Source organism: Prunus avium, chromosome 6 (genome assembly GCF_965620075.1).
Source record: "Prunus avium chromosome 6, drPruAviu1.hap1.1, whole genome shotgun sequence".
In the NCBI taxonomy this organism is placed as follows: domain Eukaryota; kingdom Viridiplantae; phylum Streptophyta; class Magnoliopsida; order Rosales; family Rosaceae; genus Prunus; species Prunus avium.
In genome coordinates this window covers 14,793,525-14,816,878 of record NC_142289.1, presented here as the reverse complement: position 1 = coordinate 14,816,878, position 23,354 = coordinate 14,793,525, and the positions used below count along the sequence as shown (strand labels likewise).

At 37.6% G+C, this 23,354-nt stretch overlaps 3 protein-coding genes across 4 annotated transcripts; 1 reads left to right on the top strand and 2 right to left on the bottom strand.

Moving 5' to 3' along the window:
• Positions 1 to 6,067: 6,067 nt before the first annotated feature.
• Positions 6,068 to 7,028, bottom strand: SEP2 (stress enhanced protein 2). Its single transcript, XM_021947377.2, has one exon. It carries the CDS (start codon positions 6,906 to 6,908, stop codon positions 6,330 to 6,332), a length of 579 nt encoding a protein of 192 aa, XP_021803069.1. The 5' UTR covers positions 6,909 to 7,028; the 3' UTR covers positions 6,068 to 6,329.
• A 4,432-nt stretch (positions 7,029 to 11,460) lies between these two features.
• On the bottom strand, positions 11,461 to 12,518 carry LOC110747189 (MIZU-KUSSEI-like protein (Protein of unknown function, DUF617)). Its single transcript, XM_021947376.2, has one exon. It carries the CDS (start codon positions 12,395 to 12,397, stop codon positions 11,651 to 11,653), a length of 747 nt encoding a protein of 248 aa, XP_021803068.1. The 5' UTR covers positions 12,398 to 12,518; the 3' UTR covers positions 11,461 to 11,650.
• A 6,304-nt stretch (positions 12,519 to 18,822) lies between these two features.
• On the top strand, positions 18,823 to 21,073 carry LOC110768099 (uncharacterized). 2 transcript variants are annotated; one of them, XM_088255627.1, is made up of 3 exons: positions 18,823 to 18,971; positions 19,108 to 19,461; positions 20,521 to 21,073. In XM_088255627.1, the coding sequence occupies exons 2-3, from the start codon at positions 19,195 to 19,197 to the stop codon at positions 20,737 to 20,739; spliced, it is 486 nt and encodes a 161-aa protein (XP_088111753.1). In that variant the 5' UTR covers positions 18,823 to 18,971; positions 19,108 to 19,194; the 3' UTR covers positions 20,740 to 21,073. The 2 variants fall into 2 exon arrangements, with proteins under 2 accessions (XP_088111753.1, XP_021827479.1); XM_021971787.2 differs by lacking the exon at positions 18,823 to 18,971 and having other exon boundaries at positions 19,000 to 19,461.
• Positions 21,074 to 23,354: the final 2,281 nt, after the last annotated feature.

Genomic DNA, 23,354 nt, shown 5'->3' with positions numbered 1-23,354 from the left:
TTTATTGTGCAAGGAGAAGAGGATAAAGTGTATAAATTGCACAAAGCCTTGTATGGCTTGAAACATGCTCCTAGAGCCTGGTATGGAGAAATAGACTCTTATCTCGTGCAATGTGGTTTTAAAAGGAGCACAAGTGAGGCAACATTATATGTTAAAGGCAGGGGAACCTCGGATCTGGTCATAGTATCTATCTATGTGGATGATATAGTTTATACAGGGAATTCTCAAGAGCTAATGCAAGATTTCAAGACTGATATGATGCAAAGGTATGAGATGACAGATTTGGGTTTGCTGCATCACTTTCTAGGAATGGGAATTATCCAAAGTGAAAACTCCATTTTCATACATGTTGTGTAGATACAGCTGCACCAAAATTGATTAAGCTGCATCCTCAACTTGTGATACTCGCAAGTGCACGAGCCGTTTGGTAGTATAGCATATGTAAGTGCGAGGTCGATCCCACGAGGATTGGTGATTGAATGATTCAATTCATTTTCCCTACACAAAACAGAAATGAAAAAGAAGGGAAATAAATAAAACAAGGAAGAAAGAAAATAACTAACTCAAGCAGATAAGTTCCCAAGTTCAATTAGATTAACGGATTGATTCTAGCTAATGTATGATTAAGCCATGGTGTGTGGTCATAACCTTGTGTTCCTAATTCCCTAATTTGATCATTTGTTGTCTAACCTAAAATTAAGCATTAGGAACCCATTAAGCATAGAAGAACAATTTAAACAACCAAGCATGTATCTAATCCCTGTTGTCGAATGTCCATACATACTCTTCCTATTCATAGTTCAATTCGAATTAAAGTATGGTGTCTACTCTTAATTCAAACCAAGATAGCTAACATGCAAGCCTAAATGGTGATCAATCATTCAAACTAGCATATTAACTTATAAGCATAATGAATAAGAACAAAAATCATAATTGAAACTTGGAAACTAATCAAACTTGAAACTAAAGAAAAGAATTTACATAACAATGAAAATTAAAGTAGAACTTGGAAAGACTTAAAGAGAATTTCAGCACAAATATTTCATTACAACAATTGAAAACTAGAAAATGTAACTAAGAGAATTTGAGGGAGAGAAGGGAAGGGAGCTCTAGAGAAGTGTTTGAGAGCTCCCCCCTTTGGGGTGTGTTTACAAGCTTGGGAAACCTCACTATATATAGGCCTAAGGAAGCTGAAAATCTGAATTAAGTATGGCTAATGCATACAACACTTGTTTTATAAAATCTGAAATGGTTGATGCACTTCACTAATGCATACAACACTTCCATTATAAAATCTGAAATGGTTGATGCACTTCACTAATAAATCCCACCAGCAGCCCTAGCTCATCTTCATGTCACCATGACCAAGCTTCCAACCAGAAATAATAGCTCATCCTGAGGTCAGCATGACCAGCAACTTCAAGGGCTTACGAATTGGGCTTCCCTTAAGCAAATTAAGACTTTAAGTACTCAAACTTGAAGTTCAGAATGTCTTCTTTCCAGCCATATATCATTTGGGCCAATCCAAGGTCGGAGGAGGAAGTTAAGGCCAAAACAAATTGCTAACTCATTTTGAGCGCTGATAAAATCCATCCTGAGCATGGCTCTGTGTTTGCTAGGTAACAGACTCCACAATTATCCAATGGGGCTGAATTTCGGATATGTTATAGTATACACCCATTGGAACAACTTTCATGAAGAATGTGGCCTCATCCGAGCTATGTAGGTTGCTGAAACAAAGCTTGCAATATGACCTACGAAACTGGGCTGGCAGGGGACTGTAGCCAAAATTGAGTTTGTCTTTAAGCTCTTCATCCATTCATCCAAATTAGGCCCTAACATGCATGGATTGCATCATTTACTATCCAAAGCCCTCATTATTACCTAAAGCTCAATGAACTGAAAGATAAACACAAAAAGGATTAAAAGCACAAGTTTAACTCAAAAACATAACCAAATCATAAGCTAGAAGGGTACAAAATGATATACAATTATGAACCGATCAATACACCAGAAGAAATATGCTTCCACACTTTTGAAAAGGTTTGGTTTGCAGGATTGTAAACCGGTTGGTATTCCTCTTGTACCATCTGATAAATTGAAGAGAGATGATGAAAGTGGAGCTGCAAATGAAGCTGAATACAGAAAACTAGTGGGAAGTCTACTCTACCTCACTGCAACTAGACCAGATATAATGTATGCTGCTTGTCTGTTGGCTAGATTTATGCATTCCCCCACAAATAAACATTATGGAACTACCAAGAGGGTACTAAGGTATGTTCAGGGTACACTTGACTTTGGTTTGGAATATAAGAAAGGAGAAGGATCAGTTTTGGTAGGCTTCTGTGACAGTGATTGGTCTGGATCAGAAGATGATATGAAGAGTACATCGGGATATGCCTTTACATTCGGTAATGGAGTATTCTCTTGGGCATCCGTGAAGCAACAATGTGTTGCTCTATCCACAACTGAAGCAGAATATGTGAGTGCATCAGAGGCAACTGCACAAGCTACTTGGTTACGGTTTGTGTTAGAAGATTTTGGTGAAATGCAGACTGTGGCAACACCCCTAAACTGTGATAACACCTCAGCCATTGCTATCACCAAGAATCCGATCTTTCATCAGAAAACCAAACACATAAATCGGAGGTATCACTACATCAAAGAAGCTCTACAACAGGGTGTAATCAACTTGATTCATTGTCCTACAAAGGAGCAAGTAGCTGACATCTTCACTAAGGCTTTGGCAAGAGAACAATTCTCTTATCTCAGAGAATTGCTTGGGGTGAAATCAGTTCACAATTTGAAGGGGAGTGTTAATGTGCAAAATGGTAAACTGATTTAGTATGTAATTGCTGGTTTAGTGTTATACTTAGCTCATAGGCTAAGCTATTTATAATAGTCAAATGGTTTGTTAAGTCTCATAGGACTTGACTGGACAGGTGTCTTAATCTTACTGATAGTGTAGTTGGATGGTTGAGATTGAAGCTAGGATTTGTCTAGCTCTCTCTCTCTCTTCTAACAGTAATATGAGCTGTGAGTGAAACAGCTCCATATACCCAACGAAATACAAAAGTTTTACAGAGCATTTTATTTCCTTCACTCTCTTCTTCAATATACCCATTTCCTCCATTTTTATCTAAAGCTTATCAAACACTAACACTTTCATCACGACACTTTCATGCCAATCATACACGGTGATGTGAAAACTGCTAATATACTATTAGATGAGAATTTCACGGCAAAAGTGTCTGACTTTGGAGCATCAAGTCTGGCGGAGCGATGGCAAAAGTCTGGCGGACCGATGGCAGAAGTCTGGCGAAGCACCTGCGATGGGTAGGAGAGGAAGGAGGGAGAAAGGGAATTGGGGCAGGCAGAGAGACATACGTGAAAAGTGGTCTCTAATTCAATAGGGTTTAGTTTTCTTTTTTAAAATTTAACTAAAGAAAAATATAGAAAATATTATCTCCTTAAAAAAGAACTAATATAATTTTAATGAAGTGGTTGTCCACATCAACTGCCATGTAAGATGGTATTAAAATATGAGTAATGCTATTTAGACACACAAAATTGACCACCTTAGCTGACCACCTTATGTGGCAGCTGAGGTGTCTTGCCATGTCAATTAATGAATGTTGACATGTGTATTCTATTTTTTATTTATTCTTTTTTCAATCATTCTTAAAAAACAAAACAAATTAAAAATTAAAAAACAAATTAAAAAACCCTAGTGTCCCTTGTTAGTTCCTCACGTCTGTTCTAAACTTCTTCCTCTCGTCTCCATAGCACTCCCTTCCTCCATTGTTGCTGCACTTTGGTAGGAGTATCGCTAGAACGTCCTCCATTGTTGTTGTATCCTCAAATACCGTATTCTCTACTCTGTTTCTCTCATTGCCTCCCTTCCTCCACCAAATTTATCCATCCCCATCCTCCACTGTTGTTAGTGAGAGTTAGAGTTTTCTCAATAAGAATGAAATTTGCAGTCCTAGGCGATTGGGTGGGTTGAAGAATGGAGAGGTTCACTTGTCTATTCTTCTCCAACCGACAGAGAGGTTGAAGATTGAGGTACATACCCAATTTTTAGTGTAATTTTGTTGTAAAAATTGTTGTACAGGTTCTTAGTTTGTGTTTCTTGAATCTGCAATTTGTTTGTTGTAAAAATTGATTAGTGTAATTAGTTGGGTCTAGCTAGCGTGTGGTTCGTGGGTACTCTCACTTCGTTGTGTGGTAGACATGCGAGGCTTATATGATGAAAGACGTCGTTGGGTGCCAAGCTTTGTGAAAGGAAGTTTTTGGGCGGGCATGTCTACCACACAACGAAGTGAGAAAACTCTAACTCTCACTAACAACAGTGGAGGATGGGGATGGATAAATTTGGTGGAGGAAGGGAGGCAATGAGAGAAGCAGAGTAGAGAATACGGTATTTGAGGATACAACAACAATGGAGGACGTTCTAGCGATACTCCTACCAGAGTGCAGCAACAATGGAGGAAGGGAGTGCTATGGAGACGTGAGGAAGAAGTTTAGAACAGACGTGAGGAACTAAACAGGACGCTAGGATTTTTTCATTTGTTTTTTAATTTTTAATTTGTTTTGTTTTTTAAGGATTATTGAAAAAAGAATAAATAAAAAATAGAATACACATGTCAACATTCATTAATTGACATGGCAAGACACCTCAGCTGCCACATAAGGTGGTTAGCTAAGGTGGTCAATTTTGTGTGTCTAAATAGCATTACTCTTAAAATATAATAGATTTATGTGGTAAGCATAGCATTACTCTTTAATTAATTTTATTCTTTTTTATATTTTTCTTTTCTATTTTACCTTTAGTAATGTGGCAATCGAGATGCCCACTTTGGTGTTGATGTGTGAAAAAAATATAATAAAAAATTCTTTAAAAATAATATTTTTAAAACCAAAAATAAATATCCCAAACCCCACCCACCCTCTCCCTTCTCCTCTACCCACCCACCCTTCCATCTTCTCTTTCCCCCCTCTTTCTTCAACAACAAAATCCAGATTCAGATTTTTAAGAGTTTTGGGGTTTGAGTAGTGGGTTGGCTATCGGGCGTTTGGGGCGGCGATGGCTATCGGTGGCTGGGTGGCTAGGTGCGTTTGGATTTTGAATTTGCAGAGAGAGAGGCGGTGGCCGAAAAATTTTAAAACGACGGTGGCGGTGGCTACAACACTGAAAATCTTGCCGTTGAATCTTCCCTTTAAAATTGACAGCTTTTTGGTTGTGAGATACTCAACCAACCCCTTCTGCCTCCCACATCAGGCTCCAAGCCTTTGCCTTTTTGGGTAATGACCCAATGTCAAATAATTTGTTGCACAGAAATTGGTCAAAGAATATTATTGCATAGAAATTTGTCGATCTAATCTTAGATCTGAAATATTGAAGCGATGATGGTCTGAAAGCCCGCGTTGGGAGGACTTCAACCTTTTGGGTGGGCATCGCCATCACAGAGAGAGCATTCATGTATTTTTTAAGTCGGCACTAAAGACAAAACTTTATTGTTCTGTTGAGGGGAGAGAGAAGAGGGGGAGATTGAAGACAATGTAGGGGAAGAAGATAGAGGGTGGGTGGGGTTTGGGATCTTTTTTGTCTGGTTTTTAAAATATCATTTTTAAAGAATTCTTTATTGTTTTTTTCACACATCAACGCCAAAGTAGGTATCGCACTTGCCACGTCATTAAAGGTAAAATAAAAAAATAAAAAAAAATAAAAATTAATTAAAAAGTATTAAAAAAACAAAAATAAGTGTAAATGGAGAAAAAATGAGTGCAAAACACCAGCCCACCGTCCTTGTTTGCTTTGTGGCCTCAGCGACTAATTTAATTTGCCTTCTTTCTGGATGGTTATTATTTATGGCACATATATGACCATATATTATAGAATTTTGTTCTTTTTTTTCTTTAATACTTTATGTTTGTCAACTTCCCAATTTAATACCTAAATTGTTATTTGTCCCATTTAGACCCAAGCATCAAAATTTGATAAAAAAGAATTAGTACAGGCAATCGGAAAAGGGAGTTAACACAAATATTTATCGGGTGCCTGAGGTTTCGAACCACGTGACACGTGGCACGTGGTATATTTTGATTTTATTTGGCTACAAATCTCAGTCACAATAGTGGTTAAAATTTTACAAAGGATGAACTCAATGCCATTGCCATTCATCCAACACTCCTCAATCTAAACTATGATATATTACTATAACATTCACTATTAATTATGGGAATTATACATATAATTTCCCAATTAATTAATCTATACCGTTGACTTTCAGATGCAGAAACGTTGACCACCTGGGCACTTTTCTTCATCACACCTCATCAGACCAATCGCTAAGGTCGGTAGTCTCATAAAACAAGCCATCCACAATCTGGTCAATCAACGAATCTATTAACCCGTTACAGCGTAAGCTCAAGACCCGACCCACGTTCTTCCGGTTACTGGATAGCCAAGCGGAGACCGCCGCGCAAGCCACAGCAGCCAAACACACCCCCGCCGCCTCTGCGATCCCCTCCACCTCCACCTTCCCAAACAAGGAGTTTCCGGTCACCGCCTCCGTCGCTACTGTCGCCGCGAAAACCACCATGGCCAGCCGACCCGACAGGATCTCGAAGTCTTGGCTCTTCTTCGAGCTCTCGATGTACTCCGACAGCGCCGCGAAGAACGGCGACGTGTCGTCCTTCTTCTTCCTCATCACTCCGGCGAGATCTGAGCCGTACGATCTCAGAGTGCAAAGCCGCGGCTGCAGCACGATCTTCGCGGTCTTCGGATCCGCCGCCACGGGTTTCGGAACGGGTAACTGAACCGGAACCGCCGGGTCGCGCCTGCTAATCGCCGGGTTTTCCTGCCTCCTCAGCTCGCAGCGAATGGCGCGCGCCGCCGTGGCCATGGAATTAGAGGAAAGCTAGTGAGACGGTGCGTTTTGAAGAATTGGCTCGATGCCCAGAATCTGGGGGTTTTTGAGGATTGGAGACTCGGGACGCGTATTTGAGATTCGGTGGGTGGCGGTCTATGAGCCCACGTCTGTTGATGGGTTGTGAGGTGGAGGCTAGCGAATGTGGGACCCGCTGTTGGGACGTGGCAGCTGATATGCTCGATAATGTAGTTTTCATTTGGAGAAAAAAACAACAGGGTGATTAGGGTTGATCACAGTCTTGTCGCTTTTATCAAAAAAGTCATGGATTCTTCTTATGTCCGTACGAGAAGGAAGGAGCTAGAGATTTTTTTTTAAATAGTCTCACTTTAAAAAATGTCAATTTTTATAAAATCTTTCAAATATAACAAAAAACTCATCTAAATAGACACAAATGTCCTTAAAAATTAAAACCCACATAAACCTAAAAGGCAAAACCTTACTACATAGTTTGGATTTGCACGCACGTTTGTAGCCTTTGGTCGAACTACTGCTGAGCACGCACGTTTGTAGCCTTAGTCTGAAGCAATTCCAACACTCCCTAATTCAACTTACCGATCTGTAATCCCAAGTTTGCTTTTCTTTCTCTCTCTCCTTCCATCTTTGTTTTAATTCCATGGTTTTCTATTGGCCATTTGAAATAGTTTATTCAACTTATTAATTTTGTTTGTTGGATTGGATTCAAAGATAAAGAACTTATTAACTATATTTCTTTTTCGATTTGGATGAATAAAATATTTCCAATTTGGGCCTGGATCATTGTAAGTTGAATTAGGGAGTGTTGGAATTGCTTCAGACCAAGGCTATACAGACATGTGTGCTCAGGTTTGCCTGTTGGGATTGGCCAGAGAGTAGAAAGTACTTTACAATGATCTAGGCAAATCCATCCCTTAGCAGACGTGCGTGCTTAGGTTTGCCCATTGGTTGTGTCGATGACCAATGCATGTGGAAACTGCATGCATCCAAGGTACGAAAATCCGCATATTTCATGGTAAAAATATATTTTACCAAACACTCATACTCATTAGATATTATCTATCGCCATTATCGACAAGCAAGTAGTTCTCTTATTGGCCAATGCATAAATCTAAGTACGAGGGTGTATCACGAATACATAGACCCCACGACATCATGGAGGATATGTGAAAGGACATGGGTGTGAGTATAAGTTATGTGAAGGCTTGGAGAGCTAGGGAACGAGAGAGAGAGAGAGAGAGAGAGAGTTGAGAGATATTTTCTAGGGAGCTGATTTCCCCACTCCCATTTTCTCCACTTACACTCCCTTTTGCTTTTTAATACTTTTTAATAAAGTCTTTTTATCACAAAACGTCCCAGACATTTGCGAAACTATCAGATTGCATCCTTAAAGTTTTTTTGTATCACTTATGGTCCCTAACGTTAATATAGGTGCTCTGAAATAGTCCTTCTGTTAAAAAAACTGTTAAATTCAGGGATATAATCGTCAAATCAATCCAAAATTATAAAATATAGGCTTATTATCACAAAAAGTCCCTAAGGTTTACGAAACTATCAGATTGCATCCTTAATGTTTTTTTGTGTCACTCGTGGTCCTCAAGATTAGTATGTATAATCACAAATGGTCCCTGCCGTTAGGTTCCGTCAAAAACTCTGTTAGTTTGCTGACGTGGCATATATACATATCACAAAACATCCCTAAGGTTTACACATCTATCACAAATGGTCCTTGCGAAATTTTTTAATTTTTTAATTTAAAATTCATAAAATTTTGGTTTTCTTTTTTATATTATTTAAAAATATATATTGTATTTTAAATACATATGACACTATATTTTTGAAGATGTGGGCTCCACATATATGCCACACCAACAAACTAATGAAGTTTTTTTAAAATAATTTAAAATTCATAAAATTTAAAAATGAAAAAACCATTTATATAAGGATTTTAACCTTAAGGACCATTTATAATCCCTAAACCCTTGGTTTTTTTCATTTTTAAATTTTATGAATTTAAATTATTTTTTAAAAACTCCATTAGTTTGTTGATGTGGCATCTATGTGGAGCCCACATCTAAAATAATATAGTGTCATGTGTATTTAAAATACAATATATATTTTAAAATAATTTAAAAAATAAAACCAAAATTTTATGAATTTTAAATTAAAAAAATTTACAAAAATTGCAGGGACCATTTGTGATAGGTGTGTAAACCTCAAGGATGTTTTGTGATATATATATATATATGCCACATCAGCAAACTAACAGAGTTTTTGACGGAATCTAACGGCAGGGACCATTTGTGATCATACATACTAACCTTGAGGACCACTAATGACACAAAAAAATATTAAGGATGAAATCTGATAGTTTCGTAAACCTTAGGGACCTTTTGTGATAATAAGCCTAAAATATATATATATTTTTATTTCTTTCCCTTCCCTCTTTCTTCTTCTTCTTTCTCTCCGCTAGATTCTTCTTCTTTTAAGCTTGGTGAGCGCATTGCCTTTGTCACCTCTGGTGGGAATTGAAGAAATGTATGGAGGTGATTAAGAATCAACAGAAACAAAAAGCAGGTCGTCGATTGATGACCCGTCAACCGTATTGAACTCAGAGAGCATGCTCTGAAACCAGCCAGAGAGATCAAATGGGTTGTAGTGGACTGTATCAGAAAGTTGAGAAATCCCATCTTCCTGAGCAGAGCCCATGACCATCTCCAACTGCTCAAGCTTTTCCGCCACCTCTGCCATGTCTGAGGCTCGAACCTTGTAACCCAAAACGGCAAGCAACTCATCAATGCCGCCGCAGCCATCTTGGTCTGTTCCCAAATTTTGGCCTTGCCATTCAGCACTGAGGATCTGGACGACGAGTATTCGCCCTTGGAACTATTTTGATCCGTGCAGGTATCGCGGTGATCTCTCTTCATCTTTTTTCTTTTGAGTTTGATTGTTGTGAGGAGGAAGAAACAAAGAAAGAAGAAGCACTGAGAGATATAAACCAAACCACAACCACTAGGGTCTGAACATTCTGTCATGCAGAGAGCAGGAAGAATATTGAGAGATATAAACCAAATCACAACCACGGATATGTTTTTTCTGGAGAGAGAATAAGAAGAAAGAAGAAGAATCTGGCGGAGAGAAAGAAGAAGAAGAAAAGAAAGGGAGAAAGAAGAGAAGAAAGAAAGAAAGAAATGGAAGGAAAAAAAATATGTTTTATAATTTTTGATTGATTTGACGATTTTATCCCTGGATTTAACAGTTTTTTTTGACAGAGGGACTATTTAAGAGCACCTACATTAACGTTAGGGACCATAAGTGATACAAAAAAACTTTAAGGATGTAATCTGATAGTTTCGCAAACATCAGGGACGTTTTGTGATAAAAAGCCTTTAATAAATTTTGTTCTTCTCTTTCCTATTCTATCCTTACCCTACATTAATTTCTTTTTTACTTCACTTTTATATTATTTCTTTTTCTTTATACTTAATTTTCTAACTTATACTCCATTTTCAGTATTAAAGGGGAAAAAAAAACTTAATTTCTTACTCGATTAAAGGAAAAAAAAATTAAAAATGGAGTGCAAGTTGGAAATTTAAGTATAAAGAAAAAGAACTAATATAAAAATGAAGTAAAAAGAAATTAATGTAGGATAAGGGTAGAATAGGAAAGAGAAAGAATAAAATTGATTAAAAAGTATTAAAAAGTAAAAAGGAGTGTAAGTGGAGAAAAGAGGAGTAAGGAAATCATATCCCATTTTCTAAGGTTTAAAATTTTTGGTGGAGGCGTACCCAATAAAACACCAAAAAAATTAATTAATAACTTTAGGGGGAGGCCGGTTTTAAACTTTACTTTTGTGGGGGGTCAAAGTTTTAAACTTTGCTAAAAATAAAACATTAAATAGAGTTAGAAAAATAAAAAGTCACTTCACATGTAAATTATTATAAATTATTCGGCACAAAATGGTTTATTTGTTTAGTATATGTCAGATAAAGACAAAATTTGTGTGTCTATCCAAATAATATCACTTACTTTTCCTAAAGAATGTGTCAGATAATATATATAATATTAATTATTTTTGCAACGATTTTTTGTGCCTAATGTAAAATTGTGCCCTATGTGCATGAATTTTGCACAATTATTTGTGTTTTATAAGAGAAAAGCACAAATGTGATTTATTTGTGTTTTATAGAAAAAAAAAAAAAAAAAAAAAGGGGATATATACATAGAGACTGCGAAAAATAGAACTATAAGCTTTAAGAAAAAAAGGGGAGATAAACATAGAAACACAGAAAAACATAGAAAAGAAAGGGAAAAAAAAACCTAATTTGACTTGGCCCGTTATTTTCTCTCTCCTAATTGAAGCCTGGCCCAGCCCATAGAAGATCTCTATTCAAACTTGGACATCTCCAACTTCTATTTTGTAGTGGCTCATTCTCATTGTTACTGCTTGAATATATCCAACAGGAGAAGTTCTGGGCTAGAATATATCTAATTTTTCTAAGTGTAAACAATCTTCATTAATTAATGAACAGATAATGAATGAAAAGATATGAACAAAGAAAGATGCATCTTTGTTAATGAATCAACTGAATCGAAGACACCCTTCACCGTCATTTCATTAAGCCATCGTCTTTTCTTGGGTAACAATTCTTGTTTCTACCCTAATTCATACATAAATCACAGTAAGTCTACTTCTTTCCCTTCCCCTAGTATAAGATACAATGTCACATATATCATCATATTCATATCCTTACAAAGAAAATACTGAGCTCAGGCCCATTATTTCCTTCCGGGCTCAACATGTACAAAGTCTCCGAGTCCTTCGAGCCCACAACGCGTTCGAAGAGGGCCCGCATGTACGCCATCTCGCCATCCGGGCCCTCAACCTCGGACTTCCCGGGTAAGACAGCTGCGCCCATAGTCACAGCCTTGAGAAGCTCCATGACACTCAAGTCTTCCTCCGTGGCCTCCCTCTTGACCGCATAGCCACTCTTCTTCCCGTTGCAATACATGGTCCACACCGGCTCGTCCAAAAGGCTCGCCTTGTCCTTATCCGCTCTCTTCTCGCATTCCAACGCAATCCTCACCATCCCAGACCCCATCTCCTTCTGAAGCACGTTCGTCTGCATGGCCAGCTCAACCACAAGGCTTGGGAGACACCTGGGGGTTTCTTGAATGGACAGGGACACGCGTCCTTTCCGGTACCCGAAAAGCGTGCCGCTGACTCGGGTTCCAGAGGAGGCGATCTTACTGGAGTCCATCCTTCCCATGGGGAGTGATGGCATCCTGCAGGCGGGGGTGATGATGGGGAAGGACCGGAAAACGGAGCGAAACGCTCGGAGGACTTTGCTTCTACCTTTTTTATTTTGGGATGGTTGGAGGAGGGAGGAGGGTTGGCGGGGTAGCGGCGGAGGCAGTGGTGGGACTCTGGATGAGGAGGATGCCGTTCGATGAGGCTGATCTTCTGATGGAGATTTTGGCTCCCCCATTAATGGCTTTGATGACGAACCAGGAATGGGAGAGTGCCATGAGAGAGACAGAGAACTGAGACGGACAAAGAAAGCAGGAGGGAGAGAGAGACAGAGAGAGAGAAGTGGGAGCACAGAGAGAAAGGGCTGTGTCTAGTCGTTGGGAAAGTTAGTTATTGGATTTGCGGTTTTGAATGTGCTTGCTAAGCTGAAATTCCGGTGGTTGACCATATCTATTTTTGTATATTTACTATATATGTAACGCATATTTTAATTAATTATGACAGTAATTAAATCACATTTGGAGGCACTTTTCATGTTTGTTATTGGCTTATGAGTTAGAAATTGGAATGACAAAAATTTTACGTGAGAAATTGATTTTGCTTATTGCACTTTTGAAGACACTTTTCCCTTTGTTTTGATAAATGTCTTGCATTCTGGTGGTTGACTCAAAACATGCAAAAAATATATGTGCACGTTAAATCCATTGATGTTTCAGTTTGAAATTTGTTGTTTCATGGTTCAACTGATGTAATGAAAAGTTTATTTATTTATTTATATTTTATGCTCTAAAACTTAATATGCAAGTTTAAAATGAAAAGTCACGATTGTTCTAGAATAACTCTGAACAGTCATCATTATGTGGTGTACTCGAAACATGCAAAAAAAACTACTCCCACATAGTATCATGTTTTTTCAGAATAACTACAAAGTTGCCTAACGCCATGTGTGTAGGCCAAATACTAGGCTGTAGTTGAGACTAGTGTCCCAAGTTAAAGCATCTGCTGCGAAGTTTGCCCCTCGAACCGAAACCAAATCTTCGATCTGAAGATAAACTAAATTTCAGACCAATCACTTTCGCTTCCAAAATTGAACAAAATCCAAAAGGAATAGCTCATGCAAGTTTAATACATCCTTTGGAATGTCTTAAAACAGCACCAGCCGCAGCACCAAAACTGAGACCATGAATGTTAACAAAACAATTTCAACAAAAGAATGTCCCTTTACTACCTCACTTGGATCTTAAGTTATTTAGGCTTGTGTTAGGATAGTTAAGTCTTTTACTTGATGCGTGAGAAATCTAACTTCATACATATATATTGTAAGGTCTCCTCGCTAGTAGCTCCATGTAGTGTAAGAACTTATTTAAAGTGGTCTAATGCATGGAGAATATAACGTGTTTGGTTAAGTTGTAAAATGATACAACTATTCATGTTATATTGTCATTAAAGTTTATTAATTAAGGTATTTGGTACACTTGGGCCTCGTTTGTTAGGGAGGACTAGACTAAACGGGAGTAGACTAGCAAAATGCCTACATTTCATGTGCTATCAAGGCATACTATGGATATTGTTGTCTAACTTGTAGGTTGAAGGAGGACTATTCATAAGAGGTTGATGAGTAAAACTTATCCCTCATAATCCCACCATTTTCAAGGGGATTAGCGGCGATAAGTTTTACTCATCAACCTCTTATAAATAGTCCTCATTCCTCCTCCAAGTTAGGCAATATATACATACTATGGCTTGAATGCACATGAAATATATGCATTTTGCTAGGATGTTTAGTCCTACCTATCAAACAAGCCCTTGGGTATACTTTGTCCATTACATTTTCACTCCACGTCTCCCATTACCTAATTCTGTCAACTTTGTGAAAACTACCGTTAACTTGATGATGTAGCATAGACATTTTAGTGAATTTATCACTACATAATTTTAAAATTCAATTAAAAATATAAACAAAAACTTTAAAAATCTAAATACCAAAAGAGCGGGATTGAAACCCATGGTTTCACAACTCTCTATCTAAAAAAATCCTTAAACCTAAGCTGTGCCATTTGCAGAGTAAGCTACAATTGGCTGCCCTATCAAACATGCAACATACAATGCATAGTATAAAATGATAAAATTTATAGAAAGGCATGCCAATAATCGACATATAGGTGACAAGTTATAGCTTAATGTTTTTTTTGGGAGGGGAGTTTCTCACACACACACTATCATGGTGTCATGGGGGAGTTCCAACCTAAGACCATTAGCCTGCGAATTAAAGCCCTTTTTCACTGGGTTAGAACCCGTTAGCATAACTTAATGCTTAATTCTAATGACATGATAAGGTAGTTCCAAATTTGACTACAAAAAATTCACAATCAGACACATAGGCAGTCAGATGTTTAACAAAAATATAAGGGCTCCAATTGAATTAACAAGGTAGAATGATGACACTAGATACAAGGGGTTATGACACATAGTCATAGCTTAAAGTAGGGATGAGAATGTTCACTAAAAATGGGCCGAACTGGCTGGTCTGGTTTCCTTTTTTTTCTTATGGTTTTTTTTTTCTTTCGATGATTGGTGCTAAATGGAACTGGACCAATCCGCAGTTTAAAATTTAAATGCGATAGTTCAACTGAATCAAACCGACTGCACTTATATATATATATATAACTCGCCCTTTTCATGTTTCTTTACTATATTGGCTGGGCTTAAATCTTATCATCTCTCTCGCAACTATAGATCTCACTCTTCTCTCTCCTGATACTTCCTCTTCATCTCTCTCTCATCATTGTCGCGCATTCTTATCTCCATTGACATTGTAGATCTGTCCAAAATCTGATGTCGTCTTTTTGAACACCGAAAGCAACCCGCACCCAAAAAAAAAAAAAGAACCGTTTGTTTGGTGAATCATATGTGGTCGATTGTGTTAAGATAGGAAGACTGAAAAGAAAAAGAGCAGAGAGAATTTCAGAGATAGAGAAGAGACTTGTTGTATTTCTTATTAAGCTCAACTGAGCACAATTACAGACTTTATATCAGCTGAGTTAAAGCCTTGTTCACGTGTTTTATAACCTCTCTAACTTCTCTAACCTTCTCTTATCAATACTAACAGTTTTCCTAAACTGCCTAACAGGTCTAACAAAATCTCAACAGCTTTATTCTTCAATCTTCTTACACGTGGCAGCATTAGGACCATTGATATCTTTACATCCCCCTCAATCGCATGCTTGGAGGAGCCAAGCATAAGATTGGAACAATGCTGCTAGAACAGAGGAGTAGAAAGACCCTTAGTAATGTTTTGTTAATATCTTTATTTATTAATAATGTTTTGTTTTGATTGGTATGATAATATTGATATTTTCATATTTATATGATAATTTGGATAAAAAATTATTGATGGATTGAATTAATTGATGTGTAGAATTATGGAACGATTCTTAAAATATATATATGTGGATAGTCCGTCTCCTCCTAATTCTGGTAGTTCGAGTGCAAGATCGATTGAGATAGATAAGATATTGGCTAATCTTCAGGCAAACCCTCAACTAAGAACTCGAATGACGGATTATAGTCCTAATATTCGAATGGACAATTATAACTTGTATCGTTGGTTTTGCCATGAATTATAAATAGAAATACTATCGTTCTATTTTTTTAATGTTATTTTCTTTATAGATAAATTTTGGAACTTTTACAGTGGACGTAGGCCATGTTTCTCAATCTAATCTCTCCTTGATAACTCATCATCTTCTTCCCCTCTCCTTCTCTCAAACCTCATCTTTTTATTTTATTTTTTTTTGGTAAAGCAGACCACATCTTCTTCCTCTCTCGTTCACTCAAATACTCTTTCTTTTTCTTTTTTCTTCTTCTTCTCACCTTTTCTTATCTTCTGTCTCTTCTCTTTGTCTCATTCTTCCCTCTCATCTCTCCTATATCCTCTATATAGTTGTTATTTTCATTTTTTTCAGGATATGATTTTGGTTCTCCAACACAAGAAATGCAAGAGGAAGATGATATATAGTTTGTGTTAGTTTGGTTAATTTATGAGATAAAAGAATTCAGATTAGATTATTGAATCCGATATTCGATAATTCAAGAATTCGGATATGAATAAAAAAAACAATTCGAATATGGATCCAATTGTGAAGGATTTCTCAGATTATCATATCAGTTTGGGTTTTTTTATATTTAAAATTCCTTTGAATTAGATCAGGTATAAGTTGATCCGCGTTAACAACTCTACCGACCATAAAAGCCAGAGTATCTCTAAAAGAAACCCACATGGTCTCATAGCGCACCAAAAAAGTTAAAACAAAGGCGTCTGCGTCTTGTGAGGGACATTTGTTTTTTGTTTTTGGGTCGGAGTGAGGAACATTTGTTTATGCAGATAAATAAAACCTCCCACGGACAAAGAAACGCACACTTTTCACTGCAGATAAATAACATAAAATGAAGAAATGGGACTTCTTTTTTTCTTTTCTTCTTCGTCGGGATGAAAAAGGAGGGTCGTGGAGTTTGATAAATCACATGTTTGGAATTGGGAGGGTGATGCTTCGAATGTATAAAAAGCGGCCTCCCCAGACCACGTTGTGTTGAGTGGGGCCCATCGACACCTAAGCAAAACTTAACATATTCCGACGAACCCGCACCTAACAGACGTCCTTTCCTACAGGAGCCCCGCTGTCCCTGTCCTTGCGACCTTGTCTTCTTTTCTGTTGCCCGCCCAACCATATATATTATTATTTTTATTTTCTATTTGTCTCTGTACTCTTTATTTGCCCTTGGAAATAATGTTGTTTTGATGGAACATGACGTAAGATTGAAAACGATCCGACGCTTCAGATTTGACCTTTTGATTTTCGGCTCCTCAACAACCAGTCCCACGTTTCTGCATAGCATGTGATAGTCACGCTCTGCTCTCGTGTCTGTCGGTGTTTGGTCAGAAAGGAAAAGAAAAAGTTGCCGAACTCTATTTGATCCTACTCATAGATTCTGGGGTTTATAGGTGTTTAGGATGTTGGTTGGTTGGGCGGTTAGGTGTGGGCATAAATATTATTACAAAGAACAACTTGAGATCACTATTATGTAGGTCAAGGCCATTTTCCACTAGGCTAGACCCCATTGTTATGAATTGCTTAGTACTTTTAAATTTCCTCATCTGTCGTCTATGAACTTGAAAACTTGCTCAAATGGATACTCTATGGGAGTAAATATTTTTTAGACTTATAGAGTAGATAGTCATTAAATATTGAAGGTTTTGCATGACATTTTTTTTCAAATGATAGAAATCTCATTAATAAAAGCTTAAAGACTCGATTACAATAGCCACACATGCAACTAATCACTTGAACCCATAGTCAGACCCAAATAAAAACCCAATATAGGTTTCAATGGGATACAAAAGATAATCACGCTACAGTACACCCCCTGTTAATGAGATACAAAAGATAATTATAGCTATGGTACTCCCCCACTCACAGCCCTAAGGGCTCGAATCTAGCATCAAACCAATGTCAGATGGCTTTACTTTAGCGACTTTTCTAGAAAAGTTGAAAAATGCACCAAGACACGGAAGCTCTCCCGAAGAGAGACCATTTGACAATCTCTCAAAGAATTGTTGCACTTATTATAACTAAAACAACAAACAAAACGCCCTATCACCACCACCGCTCAGATCAGGCCCGCAGCAAACCCAGGGAGGACGGAGACGAACAGATTCGCATCCCATCATATCGTCATCAAAGAGATTGATGGGATGGGAAGATTTGGGAGGGTAAGAAGGGGAAGGAAAGGGGAGGAGGAGAGGCATGGAGGCCACTGATCCCCCCAAAGAGATCGATGGCTAAAACTTTTATCTCTTAGAGTTTCTAAGATTTTGCATGACATTTACATAAACAAAAAATTACATTGGTTCACAATATGGAAGTAAATCAAAGGTAATAAATTCATATCAAACCTACAAAAAAATGGAACCTATTAAAGATTATTTAGATGATGAAAAGATAATAGTTTTTATTTATTTATGCGAAGATAAGAGAGTTGTTATTGGCACTCCAAAATATTCATTATCTCCTCGTTGGTGTGCGATCTATAATTTCCTACATAAATCCATACTTGTGGCAGCTGGTGTTGAGAAATATAAGTCCCATATCGGAAACTTGACTAAATAAAATACAATATATAATGAATAGTTCCACTACTAATATTACTGAGGCCTTTTGTGATAAAACCCTCACACCTACTAGGCTTTGTAGGTTGTTAAGTTAGAGACAATATCAGTGTTATTAGTAGTGAGGCATTGACCCGTCTCTCTGATATTTAACAACTGGCAGTTGGGTGCCATGCGTAAATTCTTCCAGCTCGAGGTTGTGGGTCTGCCCTAACGTTGGTGGTGAGAGTAGCCAATCTCCCCCTAAACTTCTTTTCATAAAATAAAAAAATAAAAAAAATATTCACCGTCCACTCCTCACTCTATTAATAATTATACGTTAAAAAAAAAAAAGTATATGATGACAGTGTACGAGTGCGAATATCAAATTCTCAAAGATAAATAGTGTAATATTATTTTCTACTGTTCACAGTAACGTAGCTTTTTCTTTTTAAAATGAAGTTTTTCACGATCATGAAATATTCAAAAGCATATTCTGTAAAATGTTTACATTTGTGGATGATTTCCCTTCCCAGAGCCACCATCCTTAGATAGATACTGCCATAGATCTCATAAATAATAACTCCACAGCTTTCTTAGGCGCGTCAATTGGTGCGTGCAAGATTCAAACTTCTGTTATCTTTCTCAGCTGCACCTTCATAAATAAGTAAATATGTTTATTTATTACCCTTTCATCACCTTCCGTTTCCCTTTCTTTACTCAAACTCCTCTCTCTCTCTCTCTCTCTCTCTCCTTCTCTCTCTCTGACCAATTTCTCACCTCTTTCTTCTTGTTTTCTGCAGCACAAGGGAACCAATTTCTGACTTTTTATTCACCAACCCATCTCTCTGTTTCTAAATCTTGGCTGTTTGAAGTCGTATATATTGATTATGCACAATTTTGGGGATGAATTCACAATAGAAAGCTACAGAATCCCATGGCTTGTATGGATCCAGGTGATGGTGATGATCCTCCTCCTCATTCTTCTCTTCTGCTTCAGCATCTTAGTCTTAGATCTCGATGACCACAGCAACACCACCACCACCACCAGCAACAACAAGCCTTCATCTTCTTCCACTAGCCGCTTAGTTTCTGATGATCTTCCCAAGCACAACAACTCAACCACAGCTTTTACACAACACTTACAAAATACCCAGGTACCGATTTCCTCACACCACTCTGTTTTCTTACTGTTTTACATGATTTCTCTCTCCTTTTTGCTTGTCGATTTCGTTTGTAGTTAGATGTGCAATGTGTTTGGCAGCTAGGAAAATGTTGAGAAGAATCTAAGAATGAAAGAAAGAAAGAAATGAATAAATAGTTTCCTGAATTCCCAATCCCACTAATTATATTTGTGTTCGTTTTGGTTTTAGTTGTACTTGTTTCCAATTTGTTTTTTATACGAGCAAAGCAATAGTGGGGAGGGGGATTTGAACCCTTGACTGTTTTTAATCGCTTGAGTTACAAGTGATTTTGTTTTAATCTTTTAAAGCAAAGCTACAATGACTCTAAATTTGGTTTCCCTTTTTTCGATTTCTGGGTCATCTTTGGAAGGCAGGGATAGGGGATTGGTGGGGTTTGGGTTTGTGGATTGTGGGTTCAGCAGCATTTCCTTACGCACTTTAAATTTATTTGTAGAAGTTCTTGTCCATTGACCTAATATTATTGTGCAATAATTGCCTAATTAGGACCCTGCACTTTTTTCTTTACATATTTCATCTATAACGGAATTATTTGCCCATAATTTGTCTAAAATAAAAGGTAAAGAGCACCTCCCTCTAACGATTGTGGAAGATGTTAAAAGAATATAAACTCCCACATCGGAAACTTGCTTTTGGTGGAAATTCCATTTTGTGCAAATTGAGTGATTTTGTGGTAAAACCCTTGTACCAATTAACATACTCCAAAGTCCAAATTTTTTTCCTTTTCTGGTAGAACCCTTTGTTTTCTCATCTTCAATTTGAAATACCCTCGTTGCCCTTGTTTAGAAAAAAAAAAAAAAAACCACATTACCTTTTCATTCTAAAATTGCTTAACCTCATTTATATTATATTTATTTTTATTCTAGGCCAATAGAAAATTTCATATGACAATGTTTTGTTCATTGTTTTTGCTGGCTAGTTAAGCATGTTTAATGATAACACCTGCTGTTGTAATTAGAATTAGGCAATGTATAATTATACGTACACAAATGTGAGCTTGTAAGATCTTGGCAGGTAGAAGAAAGCATAAAAGGGGAGATAGTAGCAAGCACAAGTAGAATAATGAGAGGAGAGGACATGTTAGAAATGGAGGCCCCTACAGCTTTCCATCTATATTTCCACCCTTGCTATTATTTTAGGCTGGCGAGACTTGCATTTCTTAAGTGTCTGGGCTTCGACTTCGCCGCTGAGAGTTCTTCAACTCCACAAAGAGGAAAAGGAAGAGAAAGTTGACGTGAATTCTCCTCCCAAGGGTTGCCTAGTTTATGTTGTATCTTGTAAGGGGTGAAACCAATTATAGACTCGTGGGGTGTGAGAAAATATTGTATGGTATTGGAATACGGTAAGGTGATATAAGGTGTAGGAGCTCATCTCCAAGCCCGGTACTGTTCTGCAGCACCAATTTATTCACCAAATTGTAAAAATACCACATTGATTGAGAATGGTATTTGATTGATTGTAGGAGATTGTAGGGGAGGACCATTGAACCAAGGACTCAGACATTGTTTGAAAAGAAAATTTAGTTGTATTTTACCATAGAAATCTGTAATGAAAATGATTTTAGTTACGGTAGTGTTAGAGTTTACTTTTGAATTCGCACTAACATTAGGTGTACCAAATTTGGATCCTAATTGTGGGACCTAAGAACTAATCTTTTGAAATTTACATGCACTAACATCATGCACATGTTGTAAGAGTTTTCGGGTTCGATTCATTAGTAGATGGTCATGTTGTGTGCTGTTCATAGGTAAACACATGATATATGAATAAGTTAAATACTATTTTCCACCTTAAAGAAAATTGAAGAGAGATGTCATCTCAATTGATTGAAATCCATGGGAGTGGTCGAGGATGTCTAGTATGTGAGCCTGAATCAAACAAAACTCCATATTAAAAAATAAAAGTTATCGATGTGAAATTGGTTGCATATGTGGCCCATTAAAGAGTGGCTTCACGTAGGGGTGGGCACGGTATGGGACGACACGGGATGGAGGTCATCCCGGTGTCAATCCCGAATAGGAGAATCGGGACGGTATGACACGGGATGAGGGATTTTCAAAACACGTTCAAACCATACCGGTCCCAACCGGGACCGGTATAGTTCGGTATCAAAACTGATACCGTTCACCTTAGGCTAAAATTTGAATTTTTTTTCTTCAGTTTTTGCAGCTGCCAAATAACTTCAATTTTTGCAATAGCTTCCAAATCAATCAAATACACCATGTTTTCATCATACTAAAAAGTAAAAACCTGTTCAAACTTCAAGTTCAAGATCAAGCCTAACAAACAAAACTTCAATTTCAATCAATACCATTCCAAATTTCCAAGCTCCAGATGCACATGACAGGCAGGCAGAGAGAGAGGAGAAGCACGTTTGATATCAAACAGAGAGAGATGGTTGTTGGGGTTCGATTCGACTTCGACACAGAGATGTTTGGTTATTAGGGTTCCACTTCGATAGAGAGAGAGAGAGAGAGAGGAAAAGAACACACAAAGAGAGAGAGAGAGAGAGAGAGAGAGAGAGAGAGAGAGAGAGAGGGAGAAGAAGAAGAGGAGATTGAGATTTGAGATGGATCGATCGATGGTGGAGGGAAGGGAAGGAGAGAGGAAAAAAGCTTATGGATCTGAAAAATCTTTCCTAAATTTCGTTCGTTCGTGTGAGAGAGAGAGAGATGTGAGAGATATACTAAATCTGAAATTTTGGAAATAATATTTTAATATTAATTAGTTACTTTTCGGTATGGTATGGCACCAAACGGGATCACAAATCTGATACCGATGTCGTGCCAAATAGTAACGGGATGACACGATTTCATCCCGTTTAAGCATCAACACCAAACGGTTTGGCACGAGTTTGACACGGAATGACACGGTTTCGGGATGGTACCGGTATTCAGGTTTTGATGCCCACCCCTTCACGTGAGAGGGAGTGTTGAAAAATAAGAAGTTACACATTGGAAACTTACAAAATAAAATATAACATATAATGAATAGTTCCACTACTAATAACATCGAGACCTTTTGTATAAAACCTTACACTGTATATGTGGGTTGTTAAGTTGGAAACAATGTCGATATTGCTAATAGTGAGTTGTGGGTTCGTTCCTTTGAAATCTTAAGAGGTGTAGAGGGTTGTAGTTTCTTTTATTTCTTCTTTTTTCGAAAGTTTTAGTTATTTTTATTTGAAAACTACTGCAATACCTTTAACTAGGGTTCGTCACGGGCCAGGCCAGTCAAAAATCGAGATGATATTTTTGAAGTTTTTCTTTAAGTTGGCAAATGGAAATTGATGTATTAATTTTTATGATGTTTCTAAATTTTCCCACATAAAAAGGAGCAAAAACCCTATTTAAATGGAAGACAAAAGAAGGGAAATTCACAAGTGAAAAGACTCTCTCACTCATTCTTAGCATTAAAACACAGTGGCAGGTGTCTCTTGCGAAATACTTTGTTCCTTTTTGTGTTTCGCCGACAACATAAGGTGTCAGGTGAAATAACTGCACCAAACGACCGATCCCCAAAACAGGCAAACTAATTGAACAAGAAGAAGAAGAAGAAGTAGACAAAAGAAGCAGAAGCAGAGGCAAGAAAACCAAAAGGAAATTCATCAGAATATGGAAAGTTCGGCAAGGGAGGAGCAGCAGAGAGAAGGACCCCTTTTCAACAGCCCCTGCACTTTCTTTGAACAAGTCATCAAGGCTTGCCTCAACTGTTTGGGACTTCATGATGATCATAATCAACACCCTCCTCCTCCACGGACCGAAAGAGAAATGAAATTTAATGTAATATACCAATCTCTCTCTCTCTCTCTCTCCCTCTCTCTCTCTCTCGTTAATAGTTTGCTTTGC

What these genes read in the sequence shown, in the direction of transcription:
- LOC110768099 (XM_088255627.1), top strand. Translation starts at nt 19,195, where the DNA reads ATGCACAATTTTGGGGATGAATTCACAATAGAAAGCTACAGAATCCCA. An exon ending in AACACTTACAAAATACCCAG is followed by an intron (nt 19,462 to 20,520) that starts GTACCGATTTCC and finishes AGATCTTGGCAG; the next exon opens with GTAGAAGAAAGCATAAAAGG.
- LOC110747189 (XM_021947376.2), bottom strand. Translation starts at nt 12,397, where the DNA reads ATGGGGGAGCCAAAATCTCCATCAGAAGATCAGCCTCATCGAACGGCA.
- SEP2 (XM_021947377.2), bottom strand. Translation starts at nt 6,908, where the DNA reads ATGGCCACGGCGGCGCGCGCCATTCGCTGCGAGCTGAGGAGGCAGGAA.